This window comes from Corvus hawaiiensis, chromosome 12 (genome assembly GCF_020740725.1).
Source record: "Corvus hawaiiensis isolate bCorHaw1 chromosome 12, bCorHaw1.pri.cur, whole genome shotgun sequence".
In the NCBI taxonomy this organism is placed as follows: Eukaryota; Metazoa; Chordata; class Aves; order Passeriformes; family Corvidae; genus Corvus; species Corvus hawaiiensis.
Genome location: NC_063224.1, coordinates 20,673,097 through 20,695,218, shown reverse-complemented (window position 1 = coordinate 20,695,218; position 22,122 = coordinate 20,673,097). Strand labels below are relative to the sequence as shown.

The 22,122-nt window shown below is 40.9% G+C and overlaps 1 protein-coding gene across 3 annotated transcripts in view; it reads right to left on the bottom strand.

The window, feature by feature from the left end:
- Positions 1-22,122, bottom strand: part of PEPD (peptidase D) — a 154,049-nt gene that overhangs the window by 7,290 nt on the left and 124,637 nt on the right. For all 3 annotated transcript variants that reach the window (XM_048316318.1, XM_048316317.1, XM_048316319.1), the window contains 2 exons: positions 12,459-12,643; positions 1,445-1,636 (listed from right to left, as the gene is read on the bottom strand). In XM_048316318.1, the coding sequence (XP_048172275.1) occupies positions 1,445-1,636; positions 12,459-12,643 (377 nt within the window). The remainder of the gene's footprint in view (positions 1-1,444; positions 1,637-12,458; positions 12,644-22,122) is intronic.

The following is a 22,122-nucleotide window of genomic DNA, read 5'->3' as shown; positions in this document are numbered from 1 at the left end:
CCAGGAATCATTTTAAATGCTGAAAAACTCACAGAGTGTTTACAAGGAAAACGAAGACAGTTAAACCTGTTTCCATTGCAGTGTCAAGCTACACAAGTACATCACAGTGTTCTTTTAAAATACATTGCAGCATGTGGTGTCGTACAGAATGTGCTCACAGCTAGAAAATGCAGAATTAGCTGCCTTTTGTTCACCAATACCTCAGTTGTCTGGCTGGCAAATCTTGATAAAGAAACAACACAGAGACAAATAATGTCCCAGACCTCAGCAGTGAATTAAATACCAGCAAGGGTAAAGTCCTGTGTCTCTTGATAAAGCTGCAACCACATCATGGGTGGCTGCCCTAGAGCCTGGTTGGCTGCCATGACTGGGAACAGCACACACACCTTTTCTGTCAGGGCTGGTGGTTCCAAAGCAGCTCAGACCAAAGTGCTACAGTCTCATCACCCTCTCATGGCTGGGGTACAGTGATAAATTAGTAAATGGCAGCAGCAGACAATTCCTAATGAATGACTTCATACCAGAAAATCACCTCCACTGCCAGTGATTGCTTGCTGTACCGAGACTTAGCAGAGCCATGGGGAGGATGGATCATTGCAGCTGCATGCTCTATCTCCTGTGTGAAGGAATACAGATGCTTGGAGAACAATGTGGCAGCCTTCAAATGCTTGCCCTGCTGAAGTAAAAACCTACTGGAAGCACTGCAACTGCTGAACGCTCTGTGAGGGCAACAGCTTTGAATGGGAAATGTGTCCTGGACAGTATGTACAAACAAGGCCCCTCTACTTGCCCAGCAGCTGCTGCCTGGGAATGATTGCCCAGATCACCTCTACCTCCCAAGCTGGCCAATCCTCCTGTGCACAATGCTGCCTGAGCCTGCCACATTGAGCCTGGGTGCTTGGGAAGACCATCAGCCATTCTTCTGGAAAACGGGGACAGCTCTCACGAGGCACAAGCTTCATGCCATTCTGTCAATAATCCAGTAAGAGCAATTATTGCTGTTTTCATCTACTGCCTCCCCAGCTTAAACAGCATCAGGCTCTTCTGCCCTGGCAGGAAGCACTGGACTGTGCTGCTGTCAAGGAAGCCTACTCTAGACTACAGAACTCAGTCTCATATTTCATAACATACACATTTCACACATTAGACAAAACACTTACCTGGCAAGCCACTGTCTGGTGCTGGCAGAGGATATTTCAGTCAATGGAAAAATATGGGTCTCTCATTAATCAGACACCACTAGTACAAAACCACATTAATAAATTAGAATAAAACCCCCCAGTTTGTCTGCAGAGTCAAATGGTCCAAATTACTCAAGGTACTGCTTCAGGAACAGCCCTATGTGCAATACATTACAACTCCCAAAAGACTTCTCCTCAGATACATAGTAAGGGCAAACAAAGAGAAAACCAATTAATAAAATCATCTGCTAAGAATGACTCACCCCACCAAATCCTCTGAAACGCCGCAGGACGTCGTTGTTGATGAAGCAGGACTGCGCCGGGTCCCGCAGGGCTTGGTCCAGCAGGCGGTCAATGAAGTAGATGCCCGGTTCGATGGTGAGCACCATGCCCTGCTCCAGGCGGCGGGCGGTGCGCAGGCTCCGCAGCCCCGGCACGTCGATGCGCTCCACTCCCTGCAGGACAGACACTCGTTCTTTCAGACACAAAGGCAACCCGTGGATGACTTTATAGCAAGCTCTCCTATGCTGACTGCTCCGCAAGACACACAAAATACAAAAAATAATCATAAAGGACTGAAACTTAGCTATGCAATTACCTCCCTCCCATCGGTCCTCATTTAGCTTTCACACAGAGTGATGACCAGTTTTCAACTCAACACCCAAACTGTTTTTTGCACCACAGAAATCTTGGCTTTGGATACGCTTGGTACTGTTACTCTCTACCTTGGGAGAAATACTGCACTACAAAGCAAAAATAATTACTTGCACTATTCCTTGCTCTACCCTTCCTTGCAAAGTATGGTAGTGTAAGCGACATGCAAATCTTGAAATGCCCCTGCCACGTCATGGCTGAAACAGCTGAACTATGCAGCAGAGAACAATTTCTCCAAGGATATGCAAATACTTATTCTCACCAAATGTTATTAAAATTATACATTTATGATCTTGATTCAGGAGCAATGAGTCTACACATGACCTCATAAAAGCAGCCCATTTAAACTAAACTTTTGTCAGATTCAGACTTTCAGGCAACATGGTGCTGATTGGTGTTATTAAAAGTTAAGTCAAAACAAGTCCTAACTAGCAAAACATTCTCTTCTTCCCAAAAGCTGGTAAAATAAAATGATCCATGAGGACGTGCTTAGTCAAGGAATTAGAAACACTGCAAAGACTAGTTCTGGATATTCATTTTCTTCCCCTAAATGTGACAGGTATTGCAATATCAGAATAAATATATCTCAACCCCATTAGCTTTTTGAAAATTCTTTGCAACTGTAGCAAAATTCCCCCAACAAATTATTGTAATGGCCCATAAACAGCTCACAGGCCCACCAGCTTGCAATTGTGCACATACACTCTGCTCATGAAACCTTTTCTGCTCCAGCCAGCGAGTCAGAGGTTAACATGTCTGTGAGACTACGGCGTTATTTATCTGGTCTCCACATAGCTTTCCTGAATCTTGCTTCTGGCCAAAGCCACAGTACTTTCCCTTGCCGGCAGAAGGGGCAACTGGTGTCAGCATCACTATCAGCATGACTGGTATCACGAGGATGAAACTTCCCCTTTCTCCCCAACAAAGCCCTGCCCAGCGCTACCCTCGGTGCTGGGGCACCATGTCCTGGCTCAGCCGAGCTCCCACATTTCTGCCAGGCCAGTGCAGGGCGACGGAGGGAGGCCAGAGCCCTGCACATTACCCATGTTTTCATCTTACTGAATCATTCCCTCTTCAGAATGGGTACAGCCCTGCAGTACTGTTTGCTCTTGAGCTCCACTTTCAGTTCAGAAAAAGCCTATTTTACAGAAATACCACTTTGCAGCAGCCCCTCCACAGTGTTTGCTTTATTCTCACTGGTCACCCAAGCAATGCTGGGGTTGCTTTTCTTCCCTTTGCAGAGCTTAATCTGTTCCAGTGTACAGCACCTTATAGCAGCCAAGATTTCCAGAGCTAACCAGCCTGGACATTTGGACATAGGTTTGCCCATTTTGACTGTGTATTCGATATGTTTTATGTCATATGTTTGATTTGGACTTTGCAGAGCACTATATTATACCAAAGTAAGAAAACATGATTTTGTTTTACTGAGCCTAGGAAACAAGAATAGTGTGATATTAAGCAAGGCATTTTGAATTTGTATTCTTATCAAAACTCAAACAAAATCAATATATTTCTAAACTTGAAACAATAACTGCATTGAAATTGAGCCATTTTTTCTCTCATACTGCCCCTTGGGGTTTGGCATTTCACACATTCATTGTAATGTGTAAAGGAAATGAGGGCATCCAATCTTGTGGATTAATCTCTCCATGAGCTGTAAACAATTAGATTAGTGTCTGGACCTTTTGGTGCCTCGCCAACTATCTATCGGCTACTTTACAACAAACAAACCATATTTGGCTTTTAAGTACACTTCTCAATTCTACTTGTAAATGCCTTTTCCCAGGCAGTCAATCCAAGACAGATGCTAGAAAGACGAATACAGAGTGAGGAAAACAATGGCAAACATCCTCTGAAAGCAGCCCTGGCACAGCATCCCTGTTTTTTTTCCTTTACTTAAAATAAATGGTGTTTCACACCAGGTGTGACAATAAAGCCTTTATTTATCTCTGTATGGCTGCTAAAGCAGTGGTAGGCATTTAGTCTAGACTGCTTGCAGTCTGATCCTGCTTTTAGTTCTTCCTTCAAGAAGCTAACAGCGACTCAGGAACAAGACCCAAGATCCACATTTGGAAATGTCTCTCAGCAATGCAGGGAGACTCCCTGAGGCACCTGAATATTGCTGCTCACCCAAAAGTAAAATTTTAACTTCTCTGGAAGGAATTTGGAAACTCTTTTTGATATTCACCCCATCCTATCTCAGTCCTGGGTTGTGCTGGCTCTAGGTTTCATCTCCAGGTCTTTGGATTCTGCGGGTACTGATGCAGCTATATCCCTCCCATGAAAGCCTTCAAAGAAAGGGGAACACTGCTCAGCTTTCTAAAGCTGAAAAGCAAGCAGGGCAGCCATGGGTGGGCTTGTCCCTTTTAATAGAGACGAGCAAGGTGTTCACCAGGAGATGTGTGAAATGGATAAGAGAGACAGGTTCTGGCTATGGCTTGTATGTGGCCACTCATACTCTGAGCAGACAGCCCCAACCCAATTTGCTGCAAGGCTGAAGGACAAAATGAGCTGGCACAGGAAATACGCAGAGAGGGGCCAGTGACCAAGCTGGGTAGATGACAAAATCCCTTCTTTTGAGAATAGTGCTGGATTAAAACATACATCAGACTATGGCTTCAGCATCCCAAGTGACACCTGGTCTCTAGGCACTCATGACCATCTCGGTAGCCACCACACCCATCAGGTCCAGGGGCTAACAGCTCTCAGTCTGCTGTGGTTGGTTATGAAAAGTAGGACAAACTGAGGATTTCTTTTAATGACTGAAACACCATAACCCCCAAACAGAAGATGACAGGTCTGAAACAAGACTTGCCGTTTTCCATCAAGTCAAACTCCATTGGGAGCAAAGCCTGACAGGGAGGCCTCACACTGTCATCCCTAGTATGAATCTTCTGCCATTAATGGATTTCCTTCCTTGAGAGGAGGAAACTTCCCTGCATCTCGCAGCTAAACAACTCAAGCTTTGTTTTCAACAGTGACCATGATGTTGTTTTGCAGTCAGATGAAACGAAGAGTAAAAATGTGAGCGCTGGTACAGCAGCTGTGTGGCTGCCTGTTCCTATCACCATTATATCCTGGAGGCCTGGCCACTGAGCAGGACCTTTGTCACAGTGCTGCACGGAGAGAAAGTAAAAGCTGGTAACTGGCCCCCAGAAAGTGTACAGAATAGTCTAGAAAGTACTAATGCCTAGGCATCTAAAAAGAGACTTGCAGTTACATTCTATGAAAATTAGATTTTGAGTAACTGTTTATTCTCCTGTATATTGCAACAACAGACTATATCTGAAATTGTTTTCTAAGACTGACTTTATTTGGAGGTTCTGCTCACATTTTAAAATTGAGACGTTCCTCCCTCAGTAAGCACAGATGTATGATACTGTCATTTGTGACTGTACTCCTGCCAAGAACATTGGATTCCAATTAATGGTTCATCTAAGGTAACAAAACCCAGCATGTCTAGGCAATAAGGACTGTCAAGGGAACAAGAGAATTATTATGTAAACTGATTTTATTACTATGTAAGCAAAATAAAAGATCAAATTAAGTGTACAATAATACAAAATATTACTATTTTTGGAGTAAGCAGGGAATTAGGAAGTAGGCAAATCTGCCTGTTTCCCAGAAAAAGGGCTCTGGAAGACTAGAATTTGCAATATCCCGACAATATCTTAGTATAAAGATGAACTACTGCTTGCTCCTAAGCAACTCAACGGTTAATCTGCTGTTTTTTCCATGGAAGAACTGCAATGTGTATCATGCTGGGTCTTGTTCCATAGGCACTGTCTATCAGGCAAAGCAATCAGAAGCAGAGATAGCTCCAGGCCCACTCAGGCCTGATCCTGGGTTTGTCTTTGGATCAGGACAGAAGAAAACCACAGGTGATGTCCCTGTGCTGGCTGGTGCTCACCCACAGGGCCATGGCAGCAGCTAGAGATGCACAAGTGCAGAGAGGTGCAAGGGCACCCTACCCGCCAAAACCAGGGGCTGTAAGCTGGCATCATCCCAAAGTTTCCTAAGTCAGCAACAGCAACAAACCCCAGCCATGGCAGAGAACACCTGAGCTACTCATAACTGCAAGTACTGAACCACAGTAAAAGACTCATTAGTGACACAATCTAGTTTCACGTACTCTTTTACAGCTAAATCATCACAGAACTTTTTGGAGCCTGAGACTGTCTCAGTTGGAACATACCCAGTCCAGTGAAGTCCTAACCACTTTACCAAGCTAAGTGCAATCAAGTATTTACATTAATCAGAATACTAACATTACATTTAGATAACATGAAATAAGCACCACAGTGAAATCTCAGCTCTTTTCTATATTCTCCCACTGCATATACCCAACTTCTAATTAGCTCATTTAATGTAAAAAGAACAGAGCTCTGTACAGCTAAGAAAATAAAAGTCTGGAATTCCATGTCACATGTCTCCTGGTCCCTTCTCTCTAAGCCCTTGTTTCACTTGCTGAGTGTTACTAATGAAGATTAGTTTATTCCATCTATCCTGCTTTTCCCCAGCAGCCTGAGCTGCCTGTAGTCACCTGAAGGAACTGCTATCAGTCCTGCCTTTGAAATCAGCAGCAGGTTACAGGAGAATATGCCCCAAGCACCACATACCACTCGAGGCATTTGCAAATCAAAGCTTCCACTTCTGCAGGAGAATCTAATTACTAGCTGGAGCTTTTGGGACACAGCTCGAAGTTAATATTGGGGGAATAGAGGACAGATGATGTTTAACTGGCTATTTCACTTGAAGTGTTTTCTTCTTTTTCTAAGTATTAACTATGGTATCAAGTTTAAGTTACCTAATAATTTTCCTGTTATTGCAGGGAATGAGAAAAAATCATCTGCCACTTATTTGAGGCACTGCTGCCTGATGATGATTCAGCTGGAGCTGAATTTCAATCCATCATTACAGTGTGGTTCTGAGCAGAACTCCCCATATAATTTTTGCTTTCTGATCCTCTGATGTTACCAAGCTCCAGTGCTATCATAATGGAAATAACAAAACATATGGACTATAGTTTTCTCTTTTCTTAAAACCTAAGTTTGAGAAAAGAAGAGATAGCAAATAGTAAAAATGACCAAGTTGACAACTACAGCATTAACCTGGAAGATGAGGAGAATATTTAGAAGAAATTTATAAGAATTTTATAAGAAGTGAGATAAAGAATTGCAAAAGCTACCAACAACACTGTTTTAAAATGAAACCAATGACAAGCACTGTTTAAAATCTAATGAACAGGTTTCTTGTGATACACAGAAAGCAGACACAGGCAATAGTCTTAAATGAAAGGGCTTTTTCTTTTGTGATCTTTAGATACCATTAGTGAAAATTGCATAGCAAAAACCCTGAAGTATACCAACGATACCTTGCTTTTTTACATGTAATTGAAAGCAGAGCTCTACTATTTTGGTTTTTCTCTCATACTGCACCTAGAATGAATTGTTCAAAAACACACAAGCTCCATGAGCTGCTGCTAAAATTTCAGAAATATTTGGAAAATAAATATCAGATAAAAAAACTTTGTTAGCACACAAAGTCTTTTGCAACAAACTTCAGTAAGTCAAAGAAACATAAGCAAGTATCTCCATCAAAAAAAATTAAACAGAACTAACGAAACCCAAACCAAGCAACTGAAAACCTCAAGTCCGTAACATTTTCTTTCTCAGCAGAGGAGGGGAACTCCATGGTATGACAGGGCATGTCTGCCTCATGGCACTGCACTGACACAGCACCTGAGCCTTCTCTCCTCTTCCGCCTCTGCTCAAGTCCTAAGTTTCCATAAACACCCAGACTCCAACATCTGTACTCACAGGAAAAAGCTGCTGGGAACTGATCACAACTTTTCTGAACACAAGATGACACAGCAGTGTGAGAAGATCTATTAGCCTAACTCTGGGAGGTGTTTAAACCACACAGAAGAATCCTAGGCTACAGGAAACTCTCCTGGTTGGTGTTCGACCCAGCTGGTAACAATAAGCACCATGGATTTCTCTGCATGGAAATGCAGTTTTCAGTCATCTGTTTCCTTCTTGCATGCTGCCTGCTCAGTGGCTGTATGTATGTTTTTGCTATACAGGAATTCAAAGAATAAAAAAAAAGACAAAAGGATTCAAGGGGATCCCATGAAGCAGAAGCAGTAGGTTTTTTTCTCCTAATCTTTTCTCAAGGTGTACAATCACTTGCAAGAACAAAACCAAAAGTTAAAACTAATGAAAAGCCCTTTTTACTCCATGTAAAGTAAAGGGACTCTAAGTGCCTTCCATACAGGTTGTTTCATGTTTGCAGGTCCTGGGTATACGAAGCTGGAGCAAGGCTTTGCAAGGTTATGGCAAGTGAAGCAATTTGCATCAGCAGGGCCCTACATAACAGCTTTAGGCTTCTTGGTAAATTCACTTCATCCTCTGATTCTTAAAGGAAAAAACATTAATGCATCATTTGCAATGCTAACCACAAAAAAATGAAATCCTCTGCTTCAGCATGAAGTCGGATACGTAAGGAAAATAGTTTTTGCCAGAACAAGATTATTCCTGTATTCTCCAGTACGTTTGGTGACTTAAGTTCCCAGTCAGTTGTCTGGGATCTGGGAGCAAGCTTTCTGTTAAAGCCAGACGCAGCTTGTGCACAGCAGAGCTGTTCCTCAAGCATGCAGTGATGGAAGGACCTGGGTAACTAAAACAAACCTCTAAACTTAATTTGTGATGCAGAATAGCAACAAAAGGATCAGCTTTTCATGAGAATTGAATTAAAAATTTAAACTAAGGTAAATCTTATAATTTTAAAAAACAAAATGAAATTGAACTCTTAATTCATAAGATGCTAAAATCACAGTACTTATTAACCTAACTTAAATTAACTGGCTTATTATTATAGAAAGTCATCAAATGTACTTAGCATTCTTTAGAGCCTTATAGTCAATTAATATAGCATGAAATTGAATCAACTCAAGCATCTAGAGACACGGAACCTAGATTTAAATGAAAACTTCAGCCTCATCTACCTAAGGGTCTGAAAATTTGGGACCACCTACCATATTTTCTTCACTGCAACAGGCACAAACTCTCATTTATATCCCATATTGAATTTACCCAGAAACAACTGAAAGAATGTGAGAAAACCATCTCCATGATTAAATTTTACAGCAGAAGCTAAGCCCAGTGGGGTTTTCACCCTTTGAAGCGAGCTCTGTCTGACTGAGGGCCAGATTTTCTGAAGTGATTAGTACCACTGGGGCTGAATTTTCAGAACTGCTTGAGCTGCAGTCAGACCCTCAGAAGAAGCAGACGGATTTTCAAAGCGGCGCTCGATGCTCGGTTCCCCGGAGGAGAAGCGCGGTGCACAGCAGGAGACGTGGCTCCCCAGCGAGCTCCTGACTGCTCACTACTCCTGAAAACCAGCACCTTTACTGGCATGTTTCAATGGGAAACACTGGTGCTTACACTACTGTGAACATGTTGTCCTAAAATAAGGTTGCCAAGACACATTCATTGCTGGCCAAAACCAATTATTCTTTATCACAGCAAAAAATAGGAAGGCAGATGTTGTATTTTCTAATATCCTAGAGTATACTTTGCAGAAAATCTGCAAGCATTTACAACATTTTTCAAAGAAGAAAGTGCTTGTTCAATGCTGCATGTGAGAGCAGCTTACTGGAAAAGATGAAAATTTATTATTGCCAATTTTGAAAAAAGAAATCTTTGGCTACCAATGAATAACTAATCTAAGCTAACAATGTCTGGAAATAGTTTTTTTGGAACACACAAAACTTTCTGATGGATAAAAATTAGGAAATTAACGTTTATTGTATTATTTCAAATGCAACTGTTTACACTTGAGGAAAATAATGGAATAATATCCACTTGGAAAGTTTTTATTTTTAAAAAATCGTTTGTAATACTCCCAAAAATTCCCTTGGCCAAAAGCAAAGAAGTTGCTTTTTAACCAGCTAGAAAAAAGAGCATGATACTACAGGCATGGGCTCAGTGTACAATAAACATCAAAATGGCTTTAGAAAAATCTTTGTGAAGATCTCGCTAGCTGGTAAACATTTAAAATGCACCACAAATCACTCCAGAGTGTACTAGATGTCTTCAAAATGTGTTTTTCCATTAAACAGTGAGGCATGGATAACAAGCCTTCTTCCATTTAACACAGACACGTCTCCCACTTGCAGGAAAGGTGCTCATTTGCTCATGTTTAGATTAACTTGGGCAGAACCACATCCCCTGCATCCTTGCACAGCTCCCCTGCCGTGGGCAGGGACCAGCCCTCCCATGAGGGCTTCAAGCCCAGAGAAGCCTGATGAAGTCCAGCCCCCTGACAGGCTCCTGGTGCGTCCTTCCCACCACTGGGAGCTCCCCCACCCAGATACCTCACCTCAGTCAAAGGGCTTCCTGCTTTGGGTCAGAGAGAAGTGAAATTGGGTCTACCAGAGGTGAAATTAATGCTGCACAGAGTTTAACGGGGTTGCTCTTCCGCAAAACCCAGAACTGGTAATTTTTCCAACTAAGGTGATGCCATACACCTATCTATGTGCACTTCTATATGCAAATACAGAACATTAGCTGTTTGTTTGTGAGCTTTCATTCATGCTTCATATCCAAGGAATTTGCTATTTAGGATTGGATTTTGAAAGTAAATTAGCCATGCAAACATGCTTCATGTAAGAATGCAGTTGCACGCCAACACAAACAAATAATTTTAATATTTGCAGGTATAAAACCCTGTATAGAGCTCTGGCATTTTTACATACAGTAAGTACAAAACTGGAGAGCCTAACTCATTTGACAATACAATCCCTATATCCATTTTTATCTGTAACAGGCTGCTCTTTCAAAACTGTGGACAGATCAGTTTGCTTTCAAAACATGACCCTTAAATTATATAATATACCATATAATAACAATTATAAATTCAGTCATATGAAAACAAAAATTACTGTCAAAAAGTGATTCTGCAGCTTCCATGCCACACTACTGAAATCTGCTGAGAGATGGAAGGTGAACAGGATCCATTGCTCCAGACCCACACAAAATCAGTTCTAGAAATCTCCCTTGACAGTAAGGTACGTGCTCTAACCTCAAAGAATACAGTTTTTGAGCAAAACCAAGAAGGGTATTTTGCACTCTCAGAATTCTTCTCACTTGTTCCTAAAATTCAGTTATCTCTTTACCCTACTAAGTCTTGAACACATGTTCCTGGTTTTAAGTCCACCAAATTCAGAGAGGTTATTCACAACACAAGTAAAAACAATCTAAGCAAAGGCATGCAACAGCAGGGTCCTGGATTTTGAGGTTTATGAACTCTCCAAGTAACCACTGTCCTTGTGCTTTGCTGAATGTCTCTATTTGTACACAGAGAGAATGCACCTGGGAGGAACAAAGGGACAAGCATCCATCCTTTCTGTATCAGCTAGTGCAGAAACCTTAAAATCAGAATAGGACTGCTTTTGATTTTTGTTTCATTCTTACTACATGTACGTTTATTAGCTGATGCTAATAAGTCATTATCACAATACTGTGTCTCAACTATAATTATACTGTGAATGTACTATATACTGTTTCTCCCCTGCCTGCAAAAGTGAAGCAGCAATAGCAGCTGTTACGTAGTCTGGTCACCCAACAGAAGCAAGCACCAAAATATGCTTAAACCTTACCTATAAAGTTCCTAGTTTCTTTTGCAGATTCTTGCAAAAGAATAGCTTACATGTGAGACAAGACAAATGATCCATTTTTGTACTGTATTACTGAAAACCCTTGAACAGTTAGCCTCAAATAACCACAGCCTAACACAAAATCCTTCTGAAATCCTTCTGAAGCTGCTGTAAACTTTCTTTATTCAAACCTTAAATACAATTCACCTTAGAGATTTTATTCCTTTAGGTATCATTGCAAACCTGCTGCTGTTAATTGGTTACAGAATTTTACCTTTTCTACTTTCAGATCACAGTCATGAATCACCAAATTAATTCAAGGAAAAAGACAATCCTTCTCTGTTTTCTGCAGAAACTCTGGATATAAGAGGTTATGCTTTCACATTTGCAAAGACTGGATTGGTGGATTTTCTTCTTTCTGCTCTCACTCCAGGACAGTGCATCTACATTGGTGCCCAGGCTGACACTGAATCAAAGTTCAAGACAGGGCTATGAGCCAGCTTGTTTCCATATGACACAGCCACTGGGATTCACTGCCCAGGTGAAGCAGGGGGCTCCTGCAGCTGCCTCACATCTGGAACGGAGCAGGTGAATCTTGCCAATACAGGACTCAGGCAGACTGAGATGCTCTGCCACAGTGCAGGGTACTTGGGTGGTACCTGTTAGAGCAGTGACTCAGGAGGAACAAAACAATCTATGTAGAAATTGAACAGATTAAGAATGCCCAAAGAGTGCCATCAGTTGACTTCTTCCCATAAACAATTTATGTTTCAATAAACTAACACATTTCCTTAGAGTAAACTGCATAAAATACCACATCTTGAAAAAAAGGAGACACTTAAATGCACATCTGCTCTACATCTGAGAAGATGCAATTGGGTAACCACACGTAAAGTATGAGCAATGCTGATTGAATTGAGGGGGTTAATCTGCAGAGGAGTTGAGAAAGGACTAACACTAACCTCTGGGTAGCCTCCAACATCATGCACATCGATTCCAAGTAGATGTCCAAGTCCGTGTGGCATAAATATTGCACCCAGATGAACCTTCACCATGTCGTCCACATTGCCTTTCAGAATGCCAATTCTAGTCAGCTCCTCCAGATGGACTCTGTCAGCCAGACGGTGCATATCAGGCCAGGCGACCCCTTAGAGAGCAGAAACAGGCAGCTGAGTTAACTATTGCTAAAAGTTTTTTAACAACAACTTTCAAAAAACAGATGTAACATATGTGCCTTTGTTTATGTAAAAAACAAAGGTGGAAAGAGCAACTACATTTTCACAAAACACTTTAACCAAGATGAAACTATTTTAACAGGCCTGTGAAATACAGAAAACTACAAACAAGAGAAACAGCAGCACCTTAAAATCCAGAAAAAGATGTTAATACAGTGTATCTAAGCATGCTCACCCAGATGTAAATGCATCAGTGAGTCTCCTCTGTCAACTGTAGATTGCAGTTATTTAAAATGCAGAGCATAGACTATTACTATCCTATTATTTTCAAGAATGATCATACCCATTTAGAACATCTGACATGGACAGTACTTTTCTACGTACATTGAAGATTTAAAGCCTGCATCTTCCTGGCAAAGACACTCTCCAGAAATTAATGATTCCCTTGTGCTAATAGGCTGTGTAAAACATGACTCCTCTAATACATGTATTAAAACAGCATTACAAAATACTGTTGTTTGACTAGAGACAGAGTGCCAGGATACATTAGATTGCTATTATTTTGGTATAGGATACAATTTTGTTTGACAAACTGCTGGGGAGAGGAGGGAGGAAGAAAGCAGCTCTTTTGTTAGTAACAAAGTACTGTCTTAATTAGATCACCATGGCATTGAGTCATCATCAACAGAGCAGCAGTTGCAGAGTCAAGACAACTAGGGCTAAGGTACAGTTGAAGAATATTTTCCTTGTTCAATTTTGGCATGATTAAGCAAATAAAAAATGAGCAATTTTTAAGGCCAAACTCCCACCAAGTTCCGTTTGCTTTAACATGCAGCTCTAGGGTCTTGTGAGCATAGATGTCATATTTAATTACATTATCACTTTTTGCTGAAAATACTGAGGCTTCAAAGACTGAAATAAAATCATCCTATGGGTGTGCTTGAATAAAGCACTCAGCTGTCTTCTATGACGCTGATACAAAGATCAGAATCAAACTGAGCAGCAAGTGGCTGCTCTGTCCTGCACACTCTCAGCTCACAAACCCAGGCACCTTTATGCTCCCATGAGCACTGGCTGGGAAGCAGCTGAGCGTGTGATCAGTGAGCAGGCACCCTCCTTTCCCCTCAGATCACTCTGGGATCAAACCTGCAGCCTTGTGCCTGCCAAGCAAGGCCACAAGACAGAGGACAGGCACACACAAACCCTTGGTTGCTACTTCCTCACAAAGGCCAACAGTGCCCAAGTGAGTGATGCTCACCCATAAAATGTGTGCAGCCTTCCTGCTCAAAATGTGCTATTTTTATGGTTTCCCTACTTTAAAAATGAACTTACGTTTTTCATTCAGTAAGAACCAATACAACTATAACCAGCTCTTCTTTGACAACTGTTCAACATACTCTATAATTGTTTCTCTTTCTGAATATTGATTGTATTGCAATTTTCACTTCTCTAGGTTCACCTGTGTTTCACAGCTCTCTCACACCAGGCTCCACTCTATTGTATGATAAATTGGAATCACTACAATCCATCACATCAATATTAACCATATCATAGAAGTATTACTGAATCACAGTTGCTTTCCTGCTTATTTTATAGTTGTGGGAATACATAATTTCTATATCTAAGTCGAGGTTCAGCTTTTGCAGTTTGCAGCTAACTCCAACCTCCCTAAAAGTCTTCAGTCTTCTTTCTGAGGCCACTAGATGTTCTTTCAAGATCTCTCCCATGATTTCTTAGCTGAGTATCACTACAGGTCACCTATTTCCAGCCCCATAACTGCAAAGCCACATGTAACAACATCTGACCCTGGTCAACTATTTGAAGTCTCACCCTCCCTTGTTATAAATGAAGGTGAGAACCCCATGGCTGGAAGCACAACCATGTCCTGGATGCGCTGGATCAAGCTAAGATGAGTTGTCTGAGAGAAATGGAGCTGAGGTGTCTGCTGTTTGCAGCTCAGCTTCCCTCTGCAGCTCTGCTGGTACTGCTGGTCTCAACCCAAGCCCACAGGCTCCACTTAAAGAGACACAGGCACTTTTATCGAACTAAGGAAGAGAAACAAAAGGAGATAGAAATATCAAATTGATCAGAAATAAAAACACCAGAACCACACATCTGTTCGTCTGCAGAAGTTTAACAGAGCAAATTAATGACAATATTGCCCTAACTGAAAAGACTGCCATGGTTGTAAATCCTGAGTATTTCTAGGCACTGAGCAAATCCATTAGAACTCCTTCTTCCCTTGTCCCTACCTTTTTCTTTTTCTCTCATTGACTTAAAGTGCAACTACTTCTCTTCTCCTTCTGCCCAGGACTCTTCATTCCCCATCTGTTTTGGTTTTTATTCATCTTATCTGTTTTCGTTAGAGACTGAGGACAACAAAAAACTCTACTGTGAAATAAATAATGAGGCTGGATGGAAAATCTGCAGCTTTGGGCTCTCTTTTGGAGCTAGGGCAGCGCTTCAGACAGAGCCCAACAAAATTACTCTGGACCACTCTTTTATTACCTAGCCAGTGCCATGAGCTTTGCTAGAGATATGAAATATGTCAGCTCCAGTTGTCTCCCACATGCTGCTGGAGCTGCAGACAGCACTGGGGCAGCTCTGGGAGGAGGGAAATTAAGCTTCTGCTGGAGGCACCCTGCTAAATAATACAAATCTTGGTTTACAAATAAATAGGTATTCAAATAGTCTTAATTAAAAAGCAAAGGGTTTATAGATAGATTGCACTTTCTATTCTACTGTCTGGCTTCACGCTTTATTCTATTATGACTATGAGGTGGTGGCATTAGGCCACCCCCTCCAAGACACTTAACCTACAAGCCCTGGATGAAACACTCATACACAGACTATTATTTGAGTGCTAAGACAAAATAGGAAGCTATTTTGAGCTGACTACAGACAGTGAATTAAGTGGAGTGATTTTTCTGGTCTTCACTTACAAAATGGTGATATCCTTGTCTTGTTTGATATGAGAGGATTCCCATCATGTTAAGAATAAACTTTAATAATAAGGTTCAAACAGATTTCTATCCGTTTCTTAAACAGGTGATTTGACAAAGAAAGAGGATCTAAATGCAAGTCTTCAAACATTTCCTACTACCCTTACAATATTAATACTATTACATTTGTGAAGAGAAAAAACTATTTTACAGTACTAAGGAAACTATTTAGAAGTATAGAAAAAAAATCCACTGAAAAAAGGAAGATGTCTTTGTCCATTTTATACAAAAGTATACTCATATGTTGTATACTTTTATTATAGAGTAAACAGAAATATACGATGCTTTACAGTTATTTTAAAACTAAAATTGTATTAGTTTTATCTGGCAAGTGAAATCTTTATAATACAATGGTCTATGCAAGCCCAGCTGCCTCTGGGACTGACTGGCATGCCTGCACTCAAGTATCATTTAGATAACTAGTAAGTACACTTAAAGAACAGAAGTCCTTAAATTCTGATAGTCTAATTTTCCTTTGTAGATACTGAACTTCCAATAATTGCAAAAAGCAGAGAAAGGAGGAAAAATTAAGTATCAGAGCTGACAGCTTCTTTGAAAAGAAGCCATGAACAGAATTTTTTTGTATTCTCACATGATGTACGACTCAACAATCTGGAAATGCCACAAGGACCTGCGGTAAGAATATGTGAGTCCCTCTGTTAAAGCCCAGAGGTGTCTGTATTCTGCTCAGATCTCTATGCACACACCTATGTGTGCACAGCTTTAGCATGTAAAAGAAAACAGTAACAAAGAAGGGCAGCCATGGAACAATCTGCCCAACAGACTGCAGACTTGCAGATGTGAAGAAAAAGAACACTGGCTAAATAGTGCTGAATGAACAATATTTTGTACATTTAATTCATGGAGGCTACTTAATGTTCAGGCACTTCAGCTTTTGGGTTACTGGGGGCCCGTCAGAGAGCTCTGTGCCCTGCCGCAAGCTGACAGGAGGAGTCAAACACCAGATGAGCATTCTTGTAGGGAGAAAAAGCAGTTAAAATCCAACTAAACCCCACAACAACAACTTACACAAAAGTGCCTCCACCGTCAGGTGTGTGAGTTACTTCAGTGGCTCACTGTTCTGCAACATGGGCTGGCACTAACATCCCATCACCAATCACTCACTAGGATGTTTGACTCATGTATTATTCAGGACTATTATTTTTAAGCTTTGGTGAAGTTTATCATAGTTGCAGACATGCTTTTTGTGTAAGAACTTTTATGATAGTTGCAGATGTGCTTTTTGTGTAGAAAGGTTAGTTCTGTTATTATCTTTAAGCCAATTTAGAAACCAATTATAGTCCACTGACTGAGGTTTAAAAAGACAGATTGGAGGGTCCTTGGACTTTGACAGCTTGTACCAAAATGAGTCTGTACTCAGGAAAATCTGCTGATGAGGTGTCTGCTCCCTTCTTAATTCTCTGCCAAATGAGATACTGGGTAATACAGGTCACTGGGCCAGTGACTGGCTCCCCAGGAAAGCTCGGTTCCCAAGGCTCATTAGGCTGTGATTCGTTACCTGCCATGCAGCACGTGCTCAGGAGAGAGGTCAGGTCAAAACCCACCTTTTACAGCAAGCAAAGCACTTGAGATTCCTTGAGATACAGAGTGAATGAACTACACAGCAGCAACCAGACACTGGAGATGTCTCATAATGAAATAAAACAGATCATGGATTAATTAAACAACAGAAAACTAGGGAGGTTATTAGTTTACAGACACCATGCAAACAGTATAGTGGAGGTGTGAGGTACCACTTAAAAATGGCAAACTTAATGCATTAAGGTTGCCAAAAGGTTTTTTTTTAAATGTATCCCCATAAAGCTAAATGTTATCTGATACTCTTAGATAGTACTGTGAAAGAAAGGAAAAAGACAAAATTAATATTATTTTATTTCCTTGAAAATATTTCCTCTCTGATTATCTGTTTGCCAAACCCCACAAGATTTCAGATAAAACACCAGGTTTAAGGACTCTGGAACATCATATAAGGATCTCTGCAATAATCTGTGACCTCTTTGATCACACCAATGGAGGAGTTTTTGTGCCCTCTTTGCCTCAACCCCAAAAAGAAATGCTTCTAGTGAAACCAGAAATCAAAAGCATTCCTATCTTTGATGAACATACCATAAATTTTTAAACAGTGGAATTAAAAAGTTGAGTTGCTGTAACACATCACACTATAAACTGTTCCTCAGTTGCTGTTAACTCACTGGTATTTTTATCTCAGTGATTATTATCTGAACTTTTATTAGAAGCCATTTGAGAACACAAAGTAGAAACAGCATACAAAAATAATTTAGAATTACTGCGTGGTATTTAGCCACTTTGGTCAGAAAGTACTCTGAAAAGGCCTAACAGGATTTTTTTGGCCACTACTTAGGGTACTTTGTGGTTGTAATGTGACAATGATTAAACCACAAATGATTTAACAGGGGTTTTTTTGTTGTTGTAGGGTGGGGGTTTTTTGCCAACACAGATGTCACAATCTTACTAAAAAAAGGAGTATGGCAAGGTTGTAGTAACTTCTCCCCAAATTGTGCTAAGGTTAAGTTACATTTAATTTCCAAGTGTCCACAGACAAGGGCAAAAGGCCCAATGTCCCCTGGCAGTGCCACTGAAATGCAGACAAAACACACAATCCCAGTCCAGCCAGCAACCCACTGGAACAGATTAAAATCTGCCAACTGGCAGTGACCATATCAGACATAAAACAAAGGTCTTTAGGTCTTTAGAAATTCCAATCAGACCCAGTTTAAAAAACAAACCAAAACATAATTTAAATACTAAAACCAATTATCTTTTCCCTCTTCACTTGGGTGCTAGAGAAACAGTTGTATTTGTGATTTTCATGCTTTCTTTTTGGCCCAGTACATTAAATACTCAGTAGCTGCTCTGTTTCTGAACTTGGTGTCTTGCAGCACCAGGTAAGTGAACTCTGCCATGGGGCAAAACTCCCAAATGCTGTACTCTAACACTGGCAATGTTTGGGCCACAGTGAAGCTGTTCAAAGCTTCATACACTGTGTACATGGCTCACAGGGTGAGCATTACACAGCCACACGGATGCCTAATTCAGGCATGCAGTTTTAGACTGGATTTTACAGCTGTGGCATGACTACAAACTGACTGCCATACGATGAGGAGAGCCTGTTAAACTTCCCATCCCAAAAGGGAACTAGCCAGAATTTGCTGCTGTGTCACACCTGCAAATACCCACAGTTCTGACTGCGGGGATTACTAGACCTGACCCTGCCCTGGGCCTTGAGTCCCGGTGCCACAGCTCCAAACCAGGGCAAACTCCTTCAATAGTCATCCCTCTACTGCACCTGCCTTACAGGGATGGGAGCTACTGCAGGGAAACAGAGATTGCTCCTCATCATCTCTGAAATTTGGACTTCGAAAGGCTGACCAGCATTGTGCTATTCAGCTGTACTGTGACATTCCTTTTGCATCAGTATGATGGAGGTTTTCAGCAGTCCATCCTCCCAGTTATAAACCCTGCACAAGATGAGCTGTCACACATCAGAAGCAACAAGAGGATAACATTTTGCCATGCAGAAACATTAAGAAAAGCAATCTGAATAGATGCAGATGTGGAGCAAGAGCAGAGATTTTTTCCATGTCTGGATGCAGTACTGGGACTGAGCAGTGCTGGCAGACACTGTGGATTTTACAGCATGTTCCCTCCAAAGAGGTGTATGTTGAAGAGGAAAAAGGGAAAAGGATTGACAGAATGAAGGAAGTGCTTGGAGGGAGTGATTGCGGTGTGGAAACTTACCAAACTTTGAAGCTCAGAAAAGACTCTGTTTAGATAAGACTCGGGGCAAACAGCATAATGTATGTCTAGCAGGTTTGCACTCTGACAGCTACAGCTGATGCAGTGTCAAGATTGAAGGACTTGTGAACTTTGCACTTCAACTCAAATTACAATGTATAACAAGCACAATTCCTGAACACTGAGCAGCGAGAAAATCAGTGCAGGTACTAAAAATCAGAGGAGGTACAGGCAACTTATTCCCCCAAAGTTACTACTAAAACCAGAATTGTACAATGTTACAATATACAGTGTGTTACAATTAGGAAAAAAGGATTAAAAAAAGCGCCTTAAACCAAAACCCATTCAGTAAAGAAAGGCTAAAAAACCTGCAGCCAATTTAGGCTGAGTCTGTAAAGATATCTAAATGTATTTGCTTGTGCAAGCCACACCTTTGAAGAATCCCTGAAAGTAGTGAAAAAATCCACATGTTAAGCCGAGCTGGAAAGCCTCAGGTTTGCCCCTGAACCATGGCAGCTCCTGCAGATGCTGCTCAGGTATCTTGAGATGAGAGGGACTTCAGGGCAGAAAGACCCAACAGTTCAGAAGTGCCTGTTTTTATACCCTTGGGAGTAACTCAGCATTATTTTAGGCCTCTGAATGCTGCTGTGGTCACTGTCTGTAGGGCAGCTCCCATCTGTCACAGCAGGAAGAGCAGCCCACAGGTTTGCAGTCAGAGATCTCACACTTCAACAGATTGCTGCTTTCACCGAGGGCCTGCAGGATCTACTGAAGCTGGCAGAAAATACTCCCTTTTCTTCCCCCTCTTGCCGTAGGTTGTGGCTGTGCTGGACAAGGTTAGGTTACGTGACCAATAATGAGAGCTCCAGTAATCAATCACACCATTTTTATTTAGTATCTTGAAAGAATCAAGAATTCCGACTTGATTGTCAGTATTGTCTATGCATCCTTTAGTGCCTTCTGCTTTTATTTCCTAAGTAGTAGCAATGCCTTAACCATGTATACTGACAAAACCAGAATTATTACCACAGAAGGCTGTGCTACCTTTGCTGGGTCCAGCCCAGAGAGTATTTTTTGTTGAATTTGTTGTTTGTTCATTAATTGATGAACATTAATGCCAGCAAAAAAGTAGAGCCAACTCCATTCAACAGAGAAGAGAGAGAGCAGACTACAAATAGCTTTTAAAAACATACATTGGCAAGATTTACTTTCCAATCTGTCTGTCAACACAATAACACATTCTGAACTGCAAGGGGGGGGAATAATACTGCGGTGTCATTCAGCAAGATTTGTGAATATCAAGTATTGATTACAACGTGCTCCAAAAGCATTTGTTCTTCAGAGGAACTGGCATAAAATCTTCAACCTCTGTCATTAGTATTTTATTTCTGAGAAGAATTGTTTTGCTGCAGATATTACAGCAGATTAATAATGATCAGCAGTGCTTTGACTAAAATATGACAATCTGAATGGGAATAATTCATATGGGCACCTTGAAATTATACAAACTGTAAAACAGATTGTGCTCTCATACCCTTCCCTGTTGTGCTATTGTCAAAAATTCCAGTTTACTTTCTTTTTAAAAATTCACCAAAATCAGCTACTGTTTTTATACAGCACAACAGAGAAGCATGACCACATGGTGTTCTACTAAGCACAACTCTGGACTACACGAAATAAAACTCAAAATGACTTCCATGCACAAAACACCCATTGTATGTGAGTAAGAACCTTGTACTTGGGAGGATAAATATTAGTAACAATTACAGTTATTTTCTTCAGGTATAATAGATTTCAATCCAAGTTGGATACAGTGCCAATTACTCTAAAGCAGTATTAAAAAACCAAAAATAAATCTGAATTGTAAAGAAGTTATAGAACTGCTGTGGACAAAAAGAAGTAGTCATCTGTGAAGCTGCAAATTTTGAATTTGCATATGTTACTAAGCACAAGTGCTCAACTTAATAACAGAAACACCTGCTGGTAATATGATCTGCTATGCCAAATAGCTATGCCTAGCTATTCATTTTCAATTAAACAGTGCTTCAATTGAGTTATTTTAATCTTTGGTCTTGGTACTATTCTACCTGAGCTAGATTCTCCACTATTCTTTCTTTGTTAGAGGCATTTTACTAGAAAATAGAACAGGGAATCATACCCCTACTTTGAATTCAAATCAGCATTTTTTGTTGTCGAAATAGGTTATTTATGAAACTGGTAGTGGTTCACTAAACCTACCTACCCTTGAAAGTCTCACTGAAAGAACTGTGCCTCAATATTTAGGTAACAAAGGAGGACACACCATCCAAAATCTACTTTCTGCTATACTAAAATACAGACCATTCACCCTCTGAAGTCCCTGGGCTTACTGCTCTACCCCCATCAGCTTTACTACTTCAATCCTTTAGCATCAGGCAAACAGGGAGGAGGCAAAACATCAGAAAATAAAGTGGCTTCTTTGTTTTGTCCTTCTAAGTCACAGCATTCCTTGGAAGGCTGTACACTGGAAAACTAGCTAAGACAACACCCCCATTGCAAAGCAGTTAAGAAGTTACACCACTAAAGAAAACCTGAAGAAATCAGGAGAAATGCACAAAAAGTGGTCAGAGTTTCACAGAGCAGCTCAACTCTTGTGCAGTTACACCTGCCCAGAGGACAAAGACCACAGGAGA